Source organism: Grus americana, chromosome 2, assembly GCF_028858705.1.
Source record: "Grus americana isolate bGruAme1 chromosome 2, bGruAme1.mat, whole genome shotgun sequence".
Classification (NCBI taxonomy): Eukaryota; Metazoa; Chordata; class Aves; order Gruiformes; family Gruidae; genus Grus; species Grus americana.
This window is the reverse complement of record NC_072853.1, coordinates 94,888,627-94,907,174: the sequence shown is the minus strand read 5'-3', so window position 1 is coordinate 94,907,174 and position 18,548 is coordinate 94,888,627. Positions and strand designations below refer to the sequence as shown.

Genomic DNA, 18,548 nt, shown 5'->3' with positions numbered 1-18,548 from the left:
TGCCCATAATGGCAAGGAAAAGCAGGAAAGAACATGTCCGTACATCTAGCAGCAATCCGGCCCTTGGTATTAAGACAAATAGCCACCAATGGTACTCCCTCACCTATGGATGTAGGTCTTGCACCTCCTCCTCTGTTCACTACCAAGTAGAAGGCTGCCCTCTTTCTTGCACCTGATGTAATGCCATTTTCCAAAACACAGGTATTTCATCTGTTTCCCGACAAGCATCTCCACTTGCTGAGGAAATACCAGTCTTGCTTCCCAACATGCTCCAGCAATACTGTCTACACTTATATCCATACTGTTCACAAGAGTGCTGTCAATCCCTGTACAGATGGGGAGAAAGGGAGCAGAGAGAGCACGTGCTCTGGAAGCATTGACCAGTCCCTCACTTGCCAGATTTCTAGCCAGAGGCACCAAAAGGTTGTGAAGGTCAAACTGAGGAGTGCAACCTTGTGTGCAACTGGCCAACATCACGTCTCTTTTGGGTGTGGGAGGTGAAGAGCAGTGAGAAGAAAGCTTTACCCTGCCCCTGGCTAACCCATCACTGTTGGATATCCATCGATGGATAAAAGCTGCCTCTGTCATCAGAGGATATATGTCCTGTAAGTGTAAATCCCCAGGGCATCAACTCTACCCCCTCATGTGGGAGAACATACCAAGACATTTAGTGGAATCACAACCTTTCTCTGTGCTGACACACGGAGTTCTGAAACTGCAGGCAGTGGGAAAAGACTGCTGATGTGCTACAGCATGAGGAGGACACCTCTCCCAAGACTTGTCAGCCTCAGTGGCCGCAGCAGCTGCCAAGAGAGGTGGTGGTCTGTCTTCAGTACAGCACCTCTGCCCCAGCCCAAGCTGGTCACTTACGGGTAGAGCTCTGCCAACTTCTCCCCAATGAAGAGCTGGGGCACCTTCGCACAACACGGACTGGCAACACTGAGCCATGCTACAGAGAGGTCCTGCCACAAGCCTTTACACAGCCTTGGATTCGAACACAGAGGATTAATGTTGACAGCAAATAATCATATGACCAGCTTACAAAATAGCTGGTTCATAATACTCTTAAGAGCAACAGTGCCCTATGTTGGGATCCAAGCAAAACAAAAAAATAAAACTCGGCTTTGGTCTGTTTGGGTACACCTGTCTGATTACTTCAGAAGGGCACTGCGTAACGAGGACAGCTGCCTCCCCCATCACAAAACTCAGCTTTCCGTAAGAACATGTCAAAAGGCGACGCAAGCACCGGGAGGCAACAAAGGCACAATGCCTGCAGGGTTATCCATGGGTGACCGTGACAGCCTGCAGAGGACAGCTAGCTCAATGTGCATCCATACTGTGATGAAGGCATTGCCATTCCCCCTCCTCCCAGAACTTGTTTGAATCAAATCATCGCTCCGGAACAAAATGAACTAGCTTGTATGCAGCATGAGACAGGGGAGACCCCAGGAACAAATCAATGCAAGTTTAACAACAGTTTAAACCTGCACAGATAAAGGATTTTCACATGCACAAGTGTTAAACTCATTGTTTCCTATTGAGAAACCCATGACATATACTCTGTTCAAACAACTACACCATGTTATTAACAAAACCACCCTTACAGTTAATACCACTGTATATAAATAAAGGACTTTTAATTTTAAAATAAGAAAAAAGATGACTAAATAACCCACAAAACCCATCCCTTTCCCTAAGCCAAAGCTGATTTTATTTGCCTTTCTTCATTTTTGCAGTCTTTTCTTTCCGCTTCTTCACATGCTTTGGGATTTTGGTTTTTCTCTTCTCTCTTTGGGCTTCTTTAACCATCTTTTTCCTTTCCTATAAAGGATCAAACACCATTCATTTAAAGCCAGAAGGAATGAGAGATTTTGAGCAGTTCAATCATTACATTAACAAGTTAATGAATACACCACATAAATGAGGTTATCAAGAGGAAGAAATAAAAAAGAAAAAATCAATACAAATGGCGAGGGGAAAGGAAAAAGGAAGTATAAGTTGGTGGTGGAACCAAGAGCTGCATGCTGGTAATGACAAGGCAAAATTCAAACTAGTTAAAACCCGAGTGTCATGAAACCTTTGAAGAAAGAGGACAAGAGACACTCTTAACTAATGCTGTTTACACTGAAGATTACAACAGGATGCCTGATCTAGGTTTTCTGCTACCCACAGGGCTACTATAGTATGGGTTTCTATACGTCATGCAAAAATACTGATCCAGTAAGTGCCGGTAACTCAGAGCAAGCTGATCATCATCAGGATCAGCAAGAAAGGGTGCTACGCTACTGCAATACACTGCAATTTGTGCCAGACAGTGAAGAGACTATACTCACTTGGAAAACACAATGGGGTAGGGAGTGGAAGTAATTACTGCCCATCAGCTGTTCAACCTACAGCTGAGTACATAAGTTACTAAAAAACCTCATCTTACTCCCACAAAAAAAAGTCCAAATGAAAATCTATCCATAAGGATAAGCAACTAAGACTTCCCTGTTTCATATATAAAAGGCAGCAGCTCTAGATTGGTAGAATTGTCTAGTAGAGCACTGCATTTTTATTTGACAGATATGAAATATATTATCTTACCTTTTCTAGGAAGAAAAGCCTGACAAGCAAACCCCCAAATCTTGAACCCCTTAAGCCTGGCAAGTTTCATCCTTTTGCACAGCACCTAAAGGCTGCCAAAAGGCTCTCACCCATGGGTGATACTCTGCAGAAAAGCCTCACCAGAATAGAGCATACTTGTTCTGCAGTTTGGAAAATGAAACCTTAAAAACAAAAAACCAAACCATAATCCCTTTGCATGACTGCGTTACATCTCTTGCCCACAGCAAAGCTAGCCAGTCTCTACTAATGGTACTGCAAAAGCCACTGTGGTACAAACAATGTCACCAAGTCTCCAGTTCTACAGATTAAGTGGTCTCAGTTCCCCACACAAAAGGGGGTTAATCAGGGACATGACCACAAACCTGAACACCAAAGCCTGGAAGAGTAGCCAGAGGCACTGAAGAGCTGCCCAGGCTTCACTAATTCTGCTTTGCGTAGCCTTAGAATTCCCTGCAGAGATCTCTCTTCTAGCTTTGTCTAGGCTACAGAGAGCTATTTTACATGTTCCTCTACACAAAAACACCATCGGAAAAAGCATCCATAATGAAATTCCCTTTCCCTGCTCTCATTCTCCACAACAAGAGAAGTCCATAGCTTGTTTCAGACAAGAAATAGCAAGAACCACTCAGAACTAAGTTTGGATTTTTTCCTGTCACATAGGTAGAGGCGGGAAAAATAAACAATTCCTGGCCAGTTGACCTTTTTGTCCATGCTAACTTCAGCAGGTTTATCTTTGGGATGTACAGATTCTTTACAGCCCGAATCAGAGTCCTGTGAGCTGCCATCATCATCGTCAGAGTCCGTTTCTGACTCGTCTGCCACCGTTTCCAGAAGTGCAGGAATCTGCAAGATATATCAAGAGATAATTCTATCAAACCAAAACAAAGAAGCCTAATGACAATATATATACACATACAAAAACAAAATCTGCTGCAAAGAACCCCTTGAGCAAGCTTGTGCCACCTCCTTTACTACAGCCACCAATAAGTCTCAAGAAAAAGAAGGAAAAGTAGGTTAATCCAAACTAAGAACAAGGAATCTAGAACAGACAACACAGAATCTTTTAAGTCAGGGCTCACAGTACAGTTGTATTGGCACTCCCAAACTGATTTCCATAAGTTAAACAGTGACTTGCTAACATATGTGGAAGCCAGTTTTTAACTATACTTGGATCATAGCCAAATCTACCTTGGAGGCACTGTATGTAGGCTTTACTGCAAACACAAATATCTACACTGGAAAACCCACTTATTCTTAAACAAGCCTGGAGACTGTGCCACAGCCTGATCCCATCCATATTTATATTTCCATTTTAAAATAGAGTCTACACCACTGCTAGATAACATTTACAAAGAAAGGAGGGGGAATCCACATAGGGCTTCTGCCTTGAATTATATTGCTACAGACCGATCCGTACCCAACTTCTTATCCAACGCACTTTACAGAAGCATCACTGTCAAGTACTTCAAATATAGTAAGACATACTATCTTATGCCTTATGCTGCAGGGCTGTTCTTTAGAGAATAACTACAACAAAGCCACCCCAAACATATCAATTTGTACTCAGGCTACAATTTAGACCAATTACTTTTTCCATAATTGGAAAACATTTTCCCTCCTCTCTCCCTCTAAACTTTAGAGATCCCGGCCATGGCAAGGATTATCATTTCATTCTCAAGCAACCCAGCAGCAGCCACAGTGCAGGGAAGCAATTCATGTGGTGTGCAGACACACTCTCATGCCAGACCCACCCCGGACATAAACAGTCACTCTGCAGACAAGAGGCTTCTTTCACGGTGTCAGCTGCAAGGCAGGGCATTCTCTGTACTACTTCTAAGTGCTTTTCTGAAAACAGCTAAAATGAAGGATTTCAAAAAGACCCTCTCACCTTCTGAACACCAGACAAATCCTTCTTCAGTCCTGTTACAGTCTGGTAGAGAATCTACACCCAGGGAGAGAGAAAAAAAAAATTATGTTATCAAAATCTGAGTTTTAAGTCTTTTTGCCCAGAGAAAATTATTATCTCAAAAAACCCAACAAAAAAACAAAACAAAAACCAAACACCACACCTCAGCAAACCAGGAAAACCCCACAATGTTAGAATTAGTATTAACCAGATGATTTTGAAGTATGACACCAGATTCAGTACTCCACACTTTGGTAACAAGGCTTCTGGTTTTGTTTGTTGCTATCAGTTTTCAGTAAGAAGAATTAATATTCTCTCCCTCTTTTTTGCAGTGCCTCAGCATGTCTACTCACATTATCTTGCTGAACATTCAACGCCATATCCTCCTCTTTCAATTTCATCATTATATCCACATCTCTCTCGTAGTTTTTAACTTCAGTCAAAGTTCGAGGTATATAAGCCTTCTTAAACACCTGGTAGAGTGAAAGGAAACAGACTTACTAGTTTACATGTAGTTTCATGATGTTCTTCCTTCCTAATTGTGCATCCTTAAGAGAATAATCATGAAGGATTTCATGGCTCAGAGAAATGAAAAATGAACACAGCAGTCATCCACTCCATTTGAACTGCAGCATTTTGGGTTTTTTTCCCAGGAACAGACCTAACATGCAACCTACACATTATTGATACATTATGACTAATAAGACTCCTTTCTTAGCATGACTCCCACCAGGCCACTTACAAACTTCTCCAACCCTTTCAACTTCCTCTTAACCTGAGTCCTAACGTTTTGTATTCCGAGGATTTTCTCTAACATTTTCATTGTTAAGTTTACAATGCCTTCAGGAGGCAACACCATTAAAATGCAGTTAGAACTTAACCTCTTTATATATTAATACCTGCTTCAACCTGCAGTCCAACTCAAAATAGGTTCCTGCAGCAGTATAGTACAATAAAACCTAACTGCAGTATCAACAACATACTTAAAATTTGTCATGCAGTGTTTTTTAAACAGTCCTCCAGCAAACTTTTGTCACTACCAGGTCACAGAGAAGCATTTTGCTTCTGGTCAATCCCAGTATAAATCCAGTACACTTTATGATCATAACTGCTAGACTAAGTGCTGTGCAAAGAGCAGAGACGCCCATTTCCACAGAACTTGCTCTTAATCAGCTCTACTCATTTGTGAGGGAAGTAACACAAACTAGCCACAGTCACAAGAAGTCTAAGAGAAATAAACTGAACTTAGATGCTACTAAACCACCTCTTTTACAGGTCAGTACCTTTATATAAGCAAAGGAACAAGTGGTTTGCAAAAGACAGGCTTGCAACAAAACACTAGCATCTGACCCTACAGTTTAGAAGTTGTATGCTGAGGATATTGGGGGGGGGGGGAAATCTTTCCATGGCCAAGCTTGAGCCAGAAGCAGTTAGTAAAACCTGCAGGGCTCCAAGAGAAAAAAAAGTTTCTGATAAATCAAGTCATATTGACTCCAAAGAAAAACACCACATGAACCAATACAAATAGGTTCTTACTGATACAAATTCTGCTCAACACAGAGTTGCTTTTTTGTTTTCTTTTAAACTGTTCTGGAACAGATAGATAAGACTAAGATAGAAATTGTTGTAACTTTACATCAAGCCTTTCCAGAATGTTAGCAGTTTTCTGAAGCCATTTCAAGTCCATTACAATTAATGTAAAAGCAAGGGAGAGAAACAGTACATGGAAGAACTGAATTAGACTGGGACTGGAGCTAGATACGTGCATTGACCAAACTGCCTATCCAAATATCCTGCTTCTGTATCACTGGTCCAAAAACAGTGGCATAATCAGATCTCTCCACTCAGTTTTTTTGTTAACTGAACTGGAAGATACACCAAGGGATCTAGCTACAAGCAAACATATTGGTTTAGGAAATGGAGTATTTAGCTTTCTAACACCTTTTCACTGTCAACTTAATACTTCACATCTCAACTAGTTCAAGACATCTCAGTATCACAAACAACATTTTGCTTATCAACTGTACATTTTGCCAAATAAAACAAACGTTTTTCATTGTTTAGAAGAGGCAAGGTTAATATTAATTTCATAGCAGGAAAAAAAAATCCTCATTTACTTCCTCATCCACTTTATCTTGACTGGATCTTTCCTCCTCTGTTCTTTTTGAAGCTATTTCCATTGCCTAGAGAAATATAAAACAATACAAAGTTATCACTCTTTAGCATCGTATCACTTAATCCAACTAACCGTTCCCATCTGTGTTTCTCACTGGACTATGTACTGTCACTCAAACACTCCAGCTTTCCCTATACAATGCCTTCAGCGACACCTAATGGTAACCAACATTTCTGTGAAGCACGCTTGCAACTGCGGATCTCCTTTATTACTAGAGGGAAAACATGCTTCCTGCTCCTCCCAGACCAAATTATGGCAGGCCCAGCATGACTACAGGTCGTAACAGTGCAACAACAGTCCTGGAACCTGGCTTTTCTCACGCACATGGAACAAGCCAGTGGAGCACAAGTAAGGGGAACCATGTAGCACAGCTCTGTCTCATTCAGTCTCCAACATGACAGAAAGTACACAACACCTGGAAATCCCCATGCTGTACTGGTATTTGAACCACACGCACATGGTCTTGAGCAGGAATGACACATCAAATCTCCACCCTGAGCATGGCACATGTGCCCCCCATTTCTCTTGTGCTAACTTAAAACAGCTTTCCCCCCGCCTCCCTTTTTAAAGGAATATCTAACTGGGAGCAGAGGACTGGCAGCTAGAGATGAAATACATGGGTGCTGCTAGCAGTACTGAATAAGCTTACCTCCTCCTAGAATCAACATGTTCTGCTAGTCCCTGTATTTGGCTTGCAAGACCTTGTACCTTGGAGTAACACTGCCCTGAGTCATTACCTTCCCCCCTCAGCCCACCCTGCTCAAATCTGCATTCTTAACCCCATTCTCTATACAGGCATGGTTATATTTCTGCAGAGCTTCTCCTTGCCAGAAAGAACTCATTTAAAGCATCCTGGTTTTAGTAGCACCTGAAACAGACATTTGAGTTTTCAGGACTAGACTTTTTGAGAAAACAGAACAAAAGTGTTGTCATCCTATAATGGTATAAATGGAGAAGACCTGTATGCATTTTAGAAGCACTAGCATAACATAAAGTCATGTACCAGCTTCCTTTCATAGCAGGATGTAGAATAAATGAGATGAAGCAGCTTGAACTAGATCTGATTTTATTGTCCAAGTCTTCCTACATAAGCGACAAGGCAATACGGTCTTACCTTAGACAGATAGTCATCAATATTCTCACTTGTGATAGAAGGATCAGTAATAAACTCAAACAGCTCCCTCACAGTCATCACTGCAACATTGTGCTTCTGGAAGAAGTCTACCAGGAAACAAGGGCAGAGACAAAAACCGTAAGTAATTACATGTAACATGCAGCTGTGATGTTAAAGTGACAGTTACAGCAAGCCAATGGCCCTGATGACTTGGGAAAGTCTCAGCAGCACATACTGCATCATACTGGGTTTAGTTATCAGATGACTCTTGGCCATCTGAAATAAAACTGTTCATCTTCCAGATGCAACAAATATTGAAAGGAGAATAACTGGATAAACATAAAAGCCAAATGAATTTCAGCAGGAGCCAGACTTAATGGAGTAGCTGCTAAAAAGTAAAAAATTTAAGACAGGTGTAGTATTTGCAATGACTAATATGAAAAATATATTTCAGAGAATAAGGAGTGGAGATCTCAAACTTTTGTCAAAGAGAAACAGAAGTATCAACTGAAACACAGTACAGCCTCATTACAATTCACCTAAAAGGGAAGACACATTAACATATCAGAATTTTCCTCAATACTACACTCAGAATTGGTTTCTTGAATCAAGTATAACCAAATTGGGCGGCTGCACTTCTGTACTGAAAAACAGCAGTGAAAAACACTGACGACTTTCAAGAACGTCTGTAAAAATCATAAAAAAGTCAACTTGGAAAAAAAAGAAAAGGGGAGGGGAGGACAAAAGCAGCCTGCAATGACAGATTTCTTGTCCTCAGGGAGAAACACACCTTAGCAGGAGGTGTGTATCTGTTACACAACACGCATACTCACACATGAAGACCAAATTTCAAGAGAAAAATACCATAAAGGTACCTCGTTTATCAAACTACTATGACAAGTAATAACATCTCAAATTACTCTATGCCTCAATCCTCTCAGCTGACCTAGACAAGTAAGTGCAAGGAACTTCATAACACACAGTAACTTACTGCCAGCTGAGGAGTTCCAGATGTGGATTCCACTCACAGAAGGAAACACATCGGTATGTCCGCACAGTTCTCTAAGTAAGGGAAGTTAAGACTGGGGTGGGTGCTACTACAGACTGGGACTGATCTCTTCTCAGTCTGGGGCTGATCTCAGATCGACTGTAAATCTGACATTCAGCTAAGTGAACTCATTTTGGCCAGGTGATTTCTAGCAAAATAGGCTACGGTCTTCTGAGCTCGGCACAGTACACTGCTCCCTGAAATCATGAGAACCTAGAGGAGGGAGTATTTTAACCTAAGTTTGACAGCTTCTACAGTCAGTTATACCTGAAAAAACATGGGTGAATACAGTTCACCTTCCTAAAGAAACCAGTTATCAGAACAAGAGTTTAAGTGCAGTCCACTCACCATTAACGTTGGCACAATCCTTTCGCAGGAACTCCAACGCATGTGGGTGGTCATGCTCCACAGCCTGAGACACATCAATGATGTACGCGTCCCCACTGTGGTACCTGCAAAAACACATAGAGCACTGCACTAACTCCACCACTGCTATATGGCGGATTATTCAGGGGCAGGGAGCAACGTGTGCTTCAAACTTAAGAACCAGCAAACAATCTTAACATATTTCTCTAGCATACATCTCGCATATTAGGGCCAGAGCGGCTTTTTTGGGTCAATCCTTCCCTGCCTCTACACAAGCTCCATTATTAAACTTCAAAGAAATAGTCTTCTCATGAACACAAAAAGCAGTGTTATGGGTGGGAGAAGAAATAGGAAAAAAAGATACTTTACTAATTTTTTCTCTAGTTGATAGGTTGGTTTGAGAGGGGGTTTTGTTCTAGGCTTTTTGTGGGGTTTTTTTGTTTGCTTGGGTTTTTTTTGGTTTTGGTTGTTGTTTATTTTTTTAAAAGAGAAAGCCAAGATCTGGGTTAAAAGCTACATAATTAATTACCTAAGTTACAAAACCCAGTCACAAAAAGGACCCCACCCTCCCTTACAGATAGATTAGTACTCTCACATAGAGGTTGCCAATGCATATATTTTAGGTGTCACAATTCAGAGCAAAGTTTAAAAACATACAGCATATTAAATTCACTGAGATCTGCATGAACAAGTCTGGCATCTTGGTACATTCTTCTCATGTACTGGATGATTTGCAGGTACAGCTCCCGGACTTTGGAGTCAGATAACTGGGCGTTCTTCAGCAGAGGAGCAGGCCTTAAAATTACAACACAAATAACAGAAAGTGAATACTTTTTTCCTTCTTCATACAAGCTGCAAATGCTTTAATTGCTGTACTGATCCTCTGCTCACCAAGTGTGTCAAGCAAGTCAGCATGAGCAGCTAAGTGCATGGAGCCAGGGTGAAGGGCCACAAAGTTCGGTATATGCCTGCCAAAGACACCGGAGCTCTGTTTCCAACCTGAGTTAATTTGGACCATGCCACATTGATGTTTGTACTACAAAACAATGAGCTATCTTCATGTATGATTAGCAAGCCTTTCCAGCCTTAATCTCTGGTTAAGCCACTTTACGAATTCATTTTGCACACAACTGAGGCTTCAGGATCATGCAGATTGTCTGCAGTAGTAGCTGGCAAATGTCTGGGTATTCTACAGGTCATGTGCACATGTAAGAGCAACATGTTAATTTTACAGGCCTAAAGAAACAGTAGGTAAATTCAGAAGGTTGGTTTGTTTTTAAATAAACCTTTGTGGAAAGCTACTAATAAAAAAATTTATTTTCTAAGGATACTTACCTATCACCTTTACCAATAAAGCCCATGAGAAGCACATGACTTCTAAGCATAATTGGCTCTGGGCAAGGTATCCGGGCTGTATTCAACCTGTAACACAGGAACAAAGCCACAAAAAAATAAAACCAAACTCCACTATTTGCATTCCACTAGTGCCTATAGGAACTCTGTTGCTTTAAACATAACACACAGTAAGAGCTCCTCTGCTCAGGAAACTCTCACTTGTGAAGAACAACTAGGAAATGAATACAAAAAGCCGCAACCATTCTGGTGCTGTCCCTTCTCTAAGCATTCCTGTGTCAGACAAACAAAAAAAAACTTTACATAGTTCAGGTTAATCCTAGATTAACCTATACCACGCAGCGCGCTGTTACTCAGCAGCAGCTATTTCTAGCTTTTCCTCACTTTTCAGTCACATCAGACAGAGTTCAGACATTGAAGAGCTTAAAGCATGAGCAGCAAGACAAAAGAATATCTTTATTCCTCCTTTCCCTTTCTTTTCTCTCCCACAGGGAAGCTTAAGACACTTTCCACAGACCTTAAAAGGTAGTGACAGCCACAGTCTAGCAATACGAGAGTACCTCCTATAAAGTTTCAGTTTATACTTTATACAATTTGCATACTGAAATAAAAACTGGAAGAATCACCTTATTAAATTCCTCATTTCTTTTTCAGCCCACGTCTTCACCATTTTTCTTGGGTTGCCTTTGCAATATCCATGACGAAATCTTTAAATAAAGAAATAAAAGACAACAGGGACTCTTAGCCAATCAATGCAGTATTAGCACCAGTGATTTTACCACCTTTCAAATGACTCCTCTTCCCCCGTAAAACCAGGCAGAAGTCACACTCACCTGAATTCACCACTCACATACTTATCCCGATCTTTAAACATCAGAATAGAGGTTTTATAAATCTTTATTGCTCTGTTCTCTCCATTCGCAGTACTGGCATGATACACATTAGCCTATCAGATTACAAAGGGAAGAAACAACATTAAAGAAAACCAACATAACCTTCTCTCTTCTTGACACCTGGAAGAGATCTGTTAAAAAGGTCTTTGTCCCTACGTTGCGCCCAGCTGAGTGAGACTGCACGCAATGGTAATCTCTTTTTCTACCAGAGGCAGCTTACAGGAAGTACGTAAGACTGGGTAGGGGTGTGACAATGCACCTAGGACAAAACCAACAACGCACAAGAAAACTGTCTCACCCACATTCCGGACACTGAAACAAGCCCTTGTGAGAAGGGTTAGTTTGAGCCTGTGCACTATTTAGGCCCTTAAAGCATAGCCCAAATATCTCATGTTGATATTCCACCTCTACAAAGGGTGGAAGCATGCCTTTAATCAGCATCCAAGGACTTGGAAGAGAACTAGATCAGCTTAGGGAACAGGCATTCTAAAACTGATTTATTAGTTTACTTGGAAGTTTGTGGTCTGGTTTTAATTATCTGCAATATTACTTGATAAAAACAGCACACAAACATGCTAGTTTTGTAAAAGCAATGAAAGTTTAATAGTATTTTAAACAAGTCTGTTACACCATTTAGATACTCCCATGTCTGCTGACTTGCAGAGCTAGTCTGATCTGCATGCAAGAATCTCACATGAGGAAAGAATTACCTGGGATTGTATGTTTTTTCAGGCATTGTTTAATATTATGTCTACACATACCCTTTCAAAAAATTTCAGTTGTAACATACAACTAACAATATCCAGAAATTTAAGATAACATTTAAGTATTCTGAGAAATCTTTCATACTTGGGAAAACTTGTTTCCTTTAACATAAATTGCATTTTATCTTAAGATAACTTCTTACCCATCAAGCAACACACACACACAAAAAGTAGTACTAAACCCAAGTATTTCAATACATCTTCTGAGCACCATAAGCTTCCATGTAAATTGCTGAGAAAAAGACTATTAAGTCATTTGTAATAAAACTTACTTCTTTCCCTGTGCTGATACAGCCATTGATTTCTGATATGACACCTCTAGTGAGCATCTTGAACAGAATCATTCGGGTCCTTGGATCCAACACCTCAAATTCAATGCAGAAAAATCAACACAATTGCTGTCTTTGAAGATGACAAAACCTAATAATACAGTCCAGTCTTAGCAGCATATTAAAGGACCCACGGTATCATACTATTCTTAAAGGATGAAGTGATAATCCAAAACACTCAGAATTTTGCCACGATTCTAGAATGATACTTCACTCTGTCTTTCAACATGATTTTTTTTTTTTTTTAAGCTAAGCATATGTCCTTGAGGTTGCTCTAGAAGAGACATAAGAGAATGATTTCCCACCTATAGTTGCACTAAATGTGTTAAAATAAGGTTTCTCTCGAGATGCAGCTATCATAACTGAAATAGAGCAGCTATGTGGCCTTGGGCCAGTAATAGTTCAGTCTTGCTAAAGAAAAGAAGAAAAAAGAAAAAAGCAAACCCAGTATTTTTTTATTGTTCTTTGGAATTTAATAAAAGCTTAAGATAGAATTCTGCATTGCGTATATGATCAAATCACCATGTTAAGCACAAAAATGAGCTCCAAAATGTTTATGGAAGCAGGTACAACCTTCATACAAGACACAACAGGACTCTTCAGGATAACAAGGGAAACAGAATTCCAAGGCAAAACTCTGTTCCTACAGTGCCTGTTTTATCATTGATTCCAAAATTCCACATTATTTGTTCCGGTCAAAAGAGAAATTCGATGAATTAAGGACTTACCTGTTCTACCGTTGCTCTGTCTGACTTGTCTTTGACTCGGTACCTAGCAGAAGTGAAAACAAAATGATACAATCCTGCATATGGGCTCAGTACTTTGACAGAGTAAAACACGACATTCTGTACCAAAGATAAGATGACAGCCTCAGGTAGTAAGCCTTTCAAGTTCATACAAAAGCAAAGGTTTCTCCTGCAGACAGGAAAAACAAACAAAAAAAACCCCGACAAAACAACCCATAAACATCAGTGCCCTTCACCTTTTATAGGTATCTTCTTGCCTCCACTGAATAATGTTCATTCAGGAGAAAATGGTGTCTTAACAGCTTACGGCTATAAGCTGCAGGCTTAAAAAAAATAAAATTAAAAAGTACTACCTTTCCCTCACCAAATCATCAGGAGGAACCTTCAAAAAGCTTCCAATACGTTTTTAGCCCAACTGCTTAAGGACCTCTGTTTAGAAAAAAGAGTATCAAAGATAAAATAGTCTTTTCTAGTGGAATGACACCCATCACTTCTGTCTTATTACACCAGTACATGATGTGCTACCAGTGACAGAAGAATCAAAACTCTGGAATGATTTAGGCAACTGATGTGGAAACAAAAAAGTTTAAGACCAAAAGGCAAACTGCATACAGCCTACTTACAAATCTTATTTTTCTTAATAAATTTATTCAAAACTGAGGATCACACTAGGAAATAAGAACTACTCTTCTGGGTTCAAATTTCATTTAAATGAAAATAGAACTACAAGAAATACTCACATGTCTGCTTCCTTCTGCCTAGATTTTTCTGTGACTCTGTTTATAACTGAGTCATCAAAGTTTAGCTTATCTGAAAAACACATAACAAGAAATGAAAAAAAACAACAACAAAACTCAAAGAGGTTTCCCACATTCAGAATTGCCCCTGCAACTCTGCTGCTAGCTAATATGCCGTAACAGCTTTCCAACACAGGCAGAGCTCTCTGTAACAAGCACAGAAGCTTAGCTACGTACCGGAATTAACCTAGCTCTCCGCTCTGTCTACATTTCAAAGTAGGACTATAAGGTAACAACACAGATGAGTGAGACAGTCCCAGCGACTTGGAAATGTAATGCCTCCCAGAAGTAATGCCTTTTGGATAACATTTCACCATTAAATTTGTCCACACTTCTTTTACCACAATCAAATGGCACTTTTCTGAACAGAAAAAGCAACAGCCTCCAGGATTCCTTCCCCATGATGTATTTAAAGTGGCGTTTGATCAATTGCTAAGTGTATAAAAGCTGCTGCATTTGGCTACATACAGCAGCACCACTCTTCTGAGTGTTCATTTTAGAACCACCTCTTTATAAAGAGAACACCAGCTCTGTTGACTACCCTGTCAAAAGGCCCCAATCACAGCTATCTCTAGTCCTAACAGGCTGAGCTGAGCAGCTGTTTCCATCACATGGTAAACACAAACTACACTGGCTAAGGCAGCCACTTCACTTATCACAGAAATTCTAGCCCTGTGAGGTAACTGTTGCATAATGTACCACCCTGATACTACAGGGGACTGCAATCATCTAGAAAATTTAGCTGTGGTAGCAGCTTTGAGAATGACCAGCATCATCACAACAGAGAGCTCATACTCTCCCTCCAGCCAAACAGCTTGACCCTTTACAGAGAAGCTAGAGAAAAACAACTCTATGTGGTCTGGAGAAGTCAATGGGAAGAAAACAAACAAAATAAACAAGAAATACCCAACAGAACAGCCCTGTGGCTCTGAAGGGGGAGAGAAAGGGGCATGACAGCTGGTTAATGGAGACTAAAGGCAACTTCAAGTACGCAAAGGCCATTTTTTAATCTGTCTGACAAGAGTTAACTGCCATTCCAGTGATTTCTGGCTTAAAGTAAGCAGAGTTAGTCTGAGAATGTCACAGATTGGTATCCGTTTTCATAAAAGACAATACAATTATACTCACCTAAATTAATTTTATGTTCAAATTTCCTTAAAGCCTTGTCTGTAGGGGTAGACATTTTGGCTGAATAGCAACTAGGGGTCTGTCTATTTGCCTGAAACAAAGGATTTGTTAATATAAGTTGCCTTCACTAAATAGCCCTTTGAAATACAGACAGTATGACTGGGAAAGTTAGCTCTAGGCATAGGCATTTGAGCTATAAAAAGAAAACCAGAAAGGGTGAGGAAAGGGATATGGATTAATATCAGATTTTACTTAATTCGAGAAAATACAGGTGACACATCAGTTAAAATTCCAAAAAGTGCTGCCATTCAGGCTTATTTTTAGTCTGGGAATTGAGCTGCAAGTCTCTTATATTAACACTTTTTCTATCTGTAAAAGGAAGGGAAACAGCAGACAGAAACAAGGAGAAAAATGAGAGGAAAAAATGAGAAGGTAGTGAACAGAAAAAATTTTCCAAGATGCTGTCTTTTCTTACAGGTGGTCTTCCCCAAACACAATATCTGAACGCGATTTCACCAACACTGTACAGTACAAAACTCTAAAGGCAAGAATAAATCACCCAGGACAAGTGCTGAGAGTCAGATATGATATGCCATACCACTCTAATTAATCTCAACTATTGTGTTATTTTGGTATAAGAAAAAAAGGTTTTGAACCTCCAGTGTTCAAGTTGAGGGCAAGAAGGACGCTTGTTCTCACATCACATGTGCTTTTCATTCTGCACAATGCCAACAACATACACTCTAAACTAACTAGAGCACTTCTAGCACCTCCCTCCATCTCTTATACTTTCTTTTGCCTCCTTCACTATTAGTCAAAAACATAACCTATTTCACCCTGGGTGTGACAAGCAGGCATGATCTTAAAATTAAATAGAAAAGATGGGGAAGATGCTCAAAAACAGAGGACAAATACCAGAAAGTAAGTAGCATCAGTGGAGATTGGGGTGGGCAAAGAAAGGTTAAGAAAGGTAAGGAACAGAAGGAAAACTGCAGTGAAAGAGAATCCAGCGATAGGGTTTGAGACACAGAAATCGAGCAGAGCTCTGGCTACAACATACATACTCACATGGCATTGCAGAGGAACAGACTCAAAGGAAGGGGATTCTCTCCAAGAAAAATTTTCATTTGCATTTATGGTCAACATAATACTTACAAAGAACAAAACCTTCAGGTTAGGTCAATTTTGCTCTTGGGCACCCTTGATGCTCTCAAACAAGCCTTTAACGTACCTGTGGATTGTATCCACCAGCAGCATTGTGGCGCTTCATGAGTCTTCCCACGTCATCATCCCAGTCCCAGTCTTCATCTTCCTCTTCATCATCGTTGTCATCATCACCATCTCCTTCCTCAGTGTTAACTCCTTTGCACATGCAAGACCGGCAGTTCTCAGTGACCTCACCTTCTTCAGCTGTTTCTGTGTCTTGTGTAAATTCACTTCAAACAAATACAGATGTTTATATAACTACAAATGTTTATTACAGTCATCCAAACCCAATACATTTATCCCAACAAATGATTTCACAAGGTTAGCTCTCTGCAAGATGTTTCTCACTTCGCCTGTCTTTAAGCAAACATATACGAGGACGTCACTGCCTTTAAAGGATGGACTACATTTAAATTATCTTCGCCACACCACTGCTGCCTTCTAACTTATTCTGCAGTTACACATATTTGAATCCCTCTGACTCCCATCAGATGAACACACTAGATCAGGCCAGCTGGCTCCTTCGCCAGAGACGAACCACTCTGCTTGCTGCCACAAGGTATCACGCACAATCCCACCAGAGGCAGACAGCCAACCTGCTGGTAACTCAGGACACCAGCACAACCTATGTGAAAAAAAGTTAGACCTAAAAAAGAATTTGTGGGAGAAATGAACCCTTTAGACTTACTTATATCTTAACATCTGTAGCACGTCACATTTTTCTGCCAGAACAAGTACATCCCAAAGCAGATTCTCTGTCGGCATTTGACATTTAATTACATGAACAGTAAACTAGAAAGAAAATACCTTGAACCCATAACACAAGACCATTCCTTATTCCCTCCCCACTAAATATAAAAGGCTTCTGTTTCAATGCAACAGAACACGCGGTTCGATTCCAAAACGAATCAAAGCGATTAGCCGCCCTCAGCAACTCACCGTTCCCTCACGCGTTCCGCTACAATCAAGTAACGCCGAGGTGAAGCTGCCTCTGCCACCGCGGGCGAGCAGGCGGGCTGCCCGTTCTAGCGGTGAAGCAGCAGTGACAAGGAACTGGAAAGGAGAGCGGAGGAACCGCGCACGGCCTTCCCGCGCACGCCCTGTTTCACTCGGACAGCGCACCCGCCCTCCCCTCACAGTTTTTAAGCCGGCATCCCCGCTGCCGGGCGACCCGCAGGACTGCTCCCCTCCCCGCTCGTTACTGTTTGCCGGCTGCGCCTGGGGACAGACGCGCCCGAACCACCCCCCGGCACCGGCGACTCCGACGGGGCCTGCAGGAACCGCGGCCGCACACACCACCACCCCACCCCCAGGCACGCCCGGCCTCGCTTCACAGAGGCCCGGCCCTCCCGAGCGGCCCACACCTCGCTGCCTCCTACCCGTCGGAGCTCTCCGCATCGTCAAACTGCCCGGGCACGGCCTGGCTCATCGCCACCGCCCGGTAATCCATGGCGGCAGCCGGGTGGGGGGGGCTGGCAGCCGGGTGGGGGGGGGGCGGCAGCCGGCCGCCACGCGGGGCTCCAGGCGCCAGGCTGATCTCTACGGCACCTGCAGAGGGACCGAAAGCATCGGGGGCGAGCGCGGCCGCACAACTAAGGAGGGCGGGCCCCGCCTCCGCCCCTACCCAGCTTCCGGCGCGGGGATTGGCTGCGAACGCCTGGCGTCATCTTTCCTTCGGGTTCGGCCCAGCCGCGGGCAGCTGGTGTAAGGGGCGGGGGGCGGGGAGCGTGTTGGGGGTCGGGGCTGTAATCCTGTACCCACCAAAGCCGGGGACACAGCAGGGTGAATCCGGCAGCCGCAGCTTCCCTCCGGGGGAACTCACAGCAAGTACTCATAAGTAAATAAATACGGAAATACTCATCTGTGGTGCATCTGCATAGCATGGCATAATACAGCCTTAAAAACGTTGCATCTCCAAGCCCTCTTCTCTTTACTAGAAAGAACCATTTATGCCACAGATTCATGGTTGTTTTCCCTAAAACATTAGTGATGACCTATGTCATCTGTCAGATATCGATAGAGTTTTATATCTAATGTACGCTGAAATATTAAATACCAATTTTTATTAAAGCTGTAACTAAAGACCAAGGAATTCCAGATTTTCAGTTCTCATTA

General features: G+C 41.7%; 1 protein-coding gene across 3 annotated transcripts; it reads right to left on the bottom strand.

The window, feature by feature from the left end:
- Window positions 1-1,613: 1,613 nt before the first annotated feature.
- Window positions 1,614-17,905, bottom strand: RIOK1 (RIO kinase 1). Of its 3 annotated transcripts, XM_054816004.1 has the most exons (18): window positions 17,813-17,888; window positions 17,122-17,225; window positions 16,459-16,663; window positions 15,228-15,318; window positions 14,043-14,112; window positions 13,285-13,327; window positions 12,500-12,592; window positions 11,404-11,516; window positions 11,197-11,277; window positions 10,553-10,639; window positions 9,875-10,012; window positions 9,200-9,303; window positions 7,804-7,910; window positions 6,631-6,696; window positions 4,867-4,986; window positions 4,496-4,549; window positions 3,307-3,450; window positions 1,614-1,821 (listed from the first exon to the last, which is right to left on the bottom strand). In XM_054816004.1, the coding sequence occupies exons 2-18, from the start codon at window positions 17,196-17,198 to the stop codon at window positions 1,711-1,713; spliced, it is 1,704 nt and encodes a 567-aa protein (XP_054671979.1). In that variant the 5' UTR covers window positions 17,199-17,225; window positions 17,813-17,888; the 3' UTR covers window positions 1,614-1,710. The 3 variants fall into 3 exon arrangements, with proteins under 3 accessions (XP_054671979.1, XP_054671981.1, XP_054671980.1); XM_054816006.1 differs by lacking the exon at window positions 17,122-17,225 and having other exon boundaries at window positions 17,798-17,905; XM_054816005.1 differs by lacking the exon at window positions 17,122-17,225 and having other exon boundaries at window positions 17,813-17,905.
- Between the last annotated feature and the right edge of the window lie 643 nt (window positions 17,906-18,548).

What these genes read in the sequence shown, in the direction of transcription:
- RIOK1 (XM_054816004.1), bottom strand. Translation starts at nt 17,198, where the DNA reads ATGCCGACAGAGAATCTGCTTTGGGATGTACTTGTTCTGGCAGAAAAA. An exon ending in ATTTGTCTGGTGTTCAGAAG is followed by an intron (nt 3,451 to 4,495) that starts GTGAGAGGGTCT and finishes TATATCTTGCAG; the next exon opens with ATTCCTGCACTTCTGGAAAC. An exon ending in AAGTTAGCATGGACAAAAAG is followed by an intron (nt 1,822 to 3,306) that starts GTCAACTGGCCA and finishes GATCCTTTATAG; the next exon opens with GAAAGGAAAAAGATGGTTAA.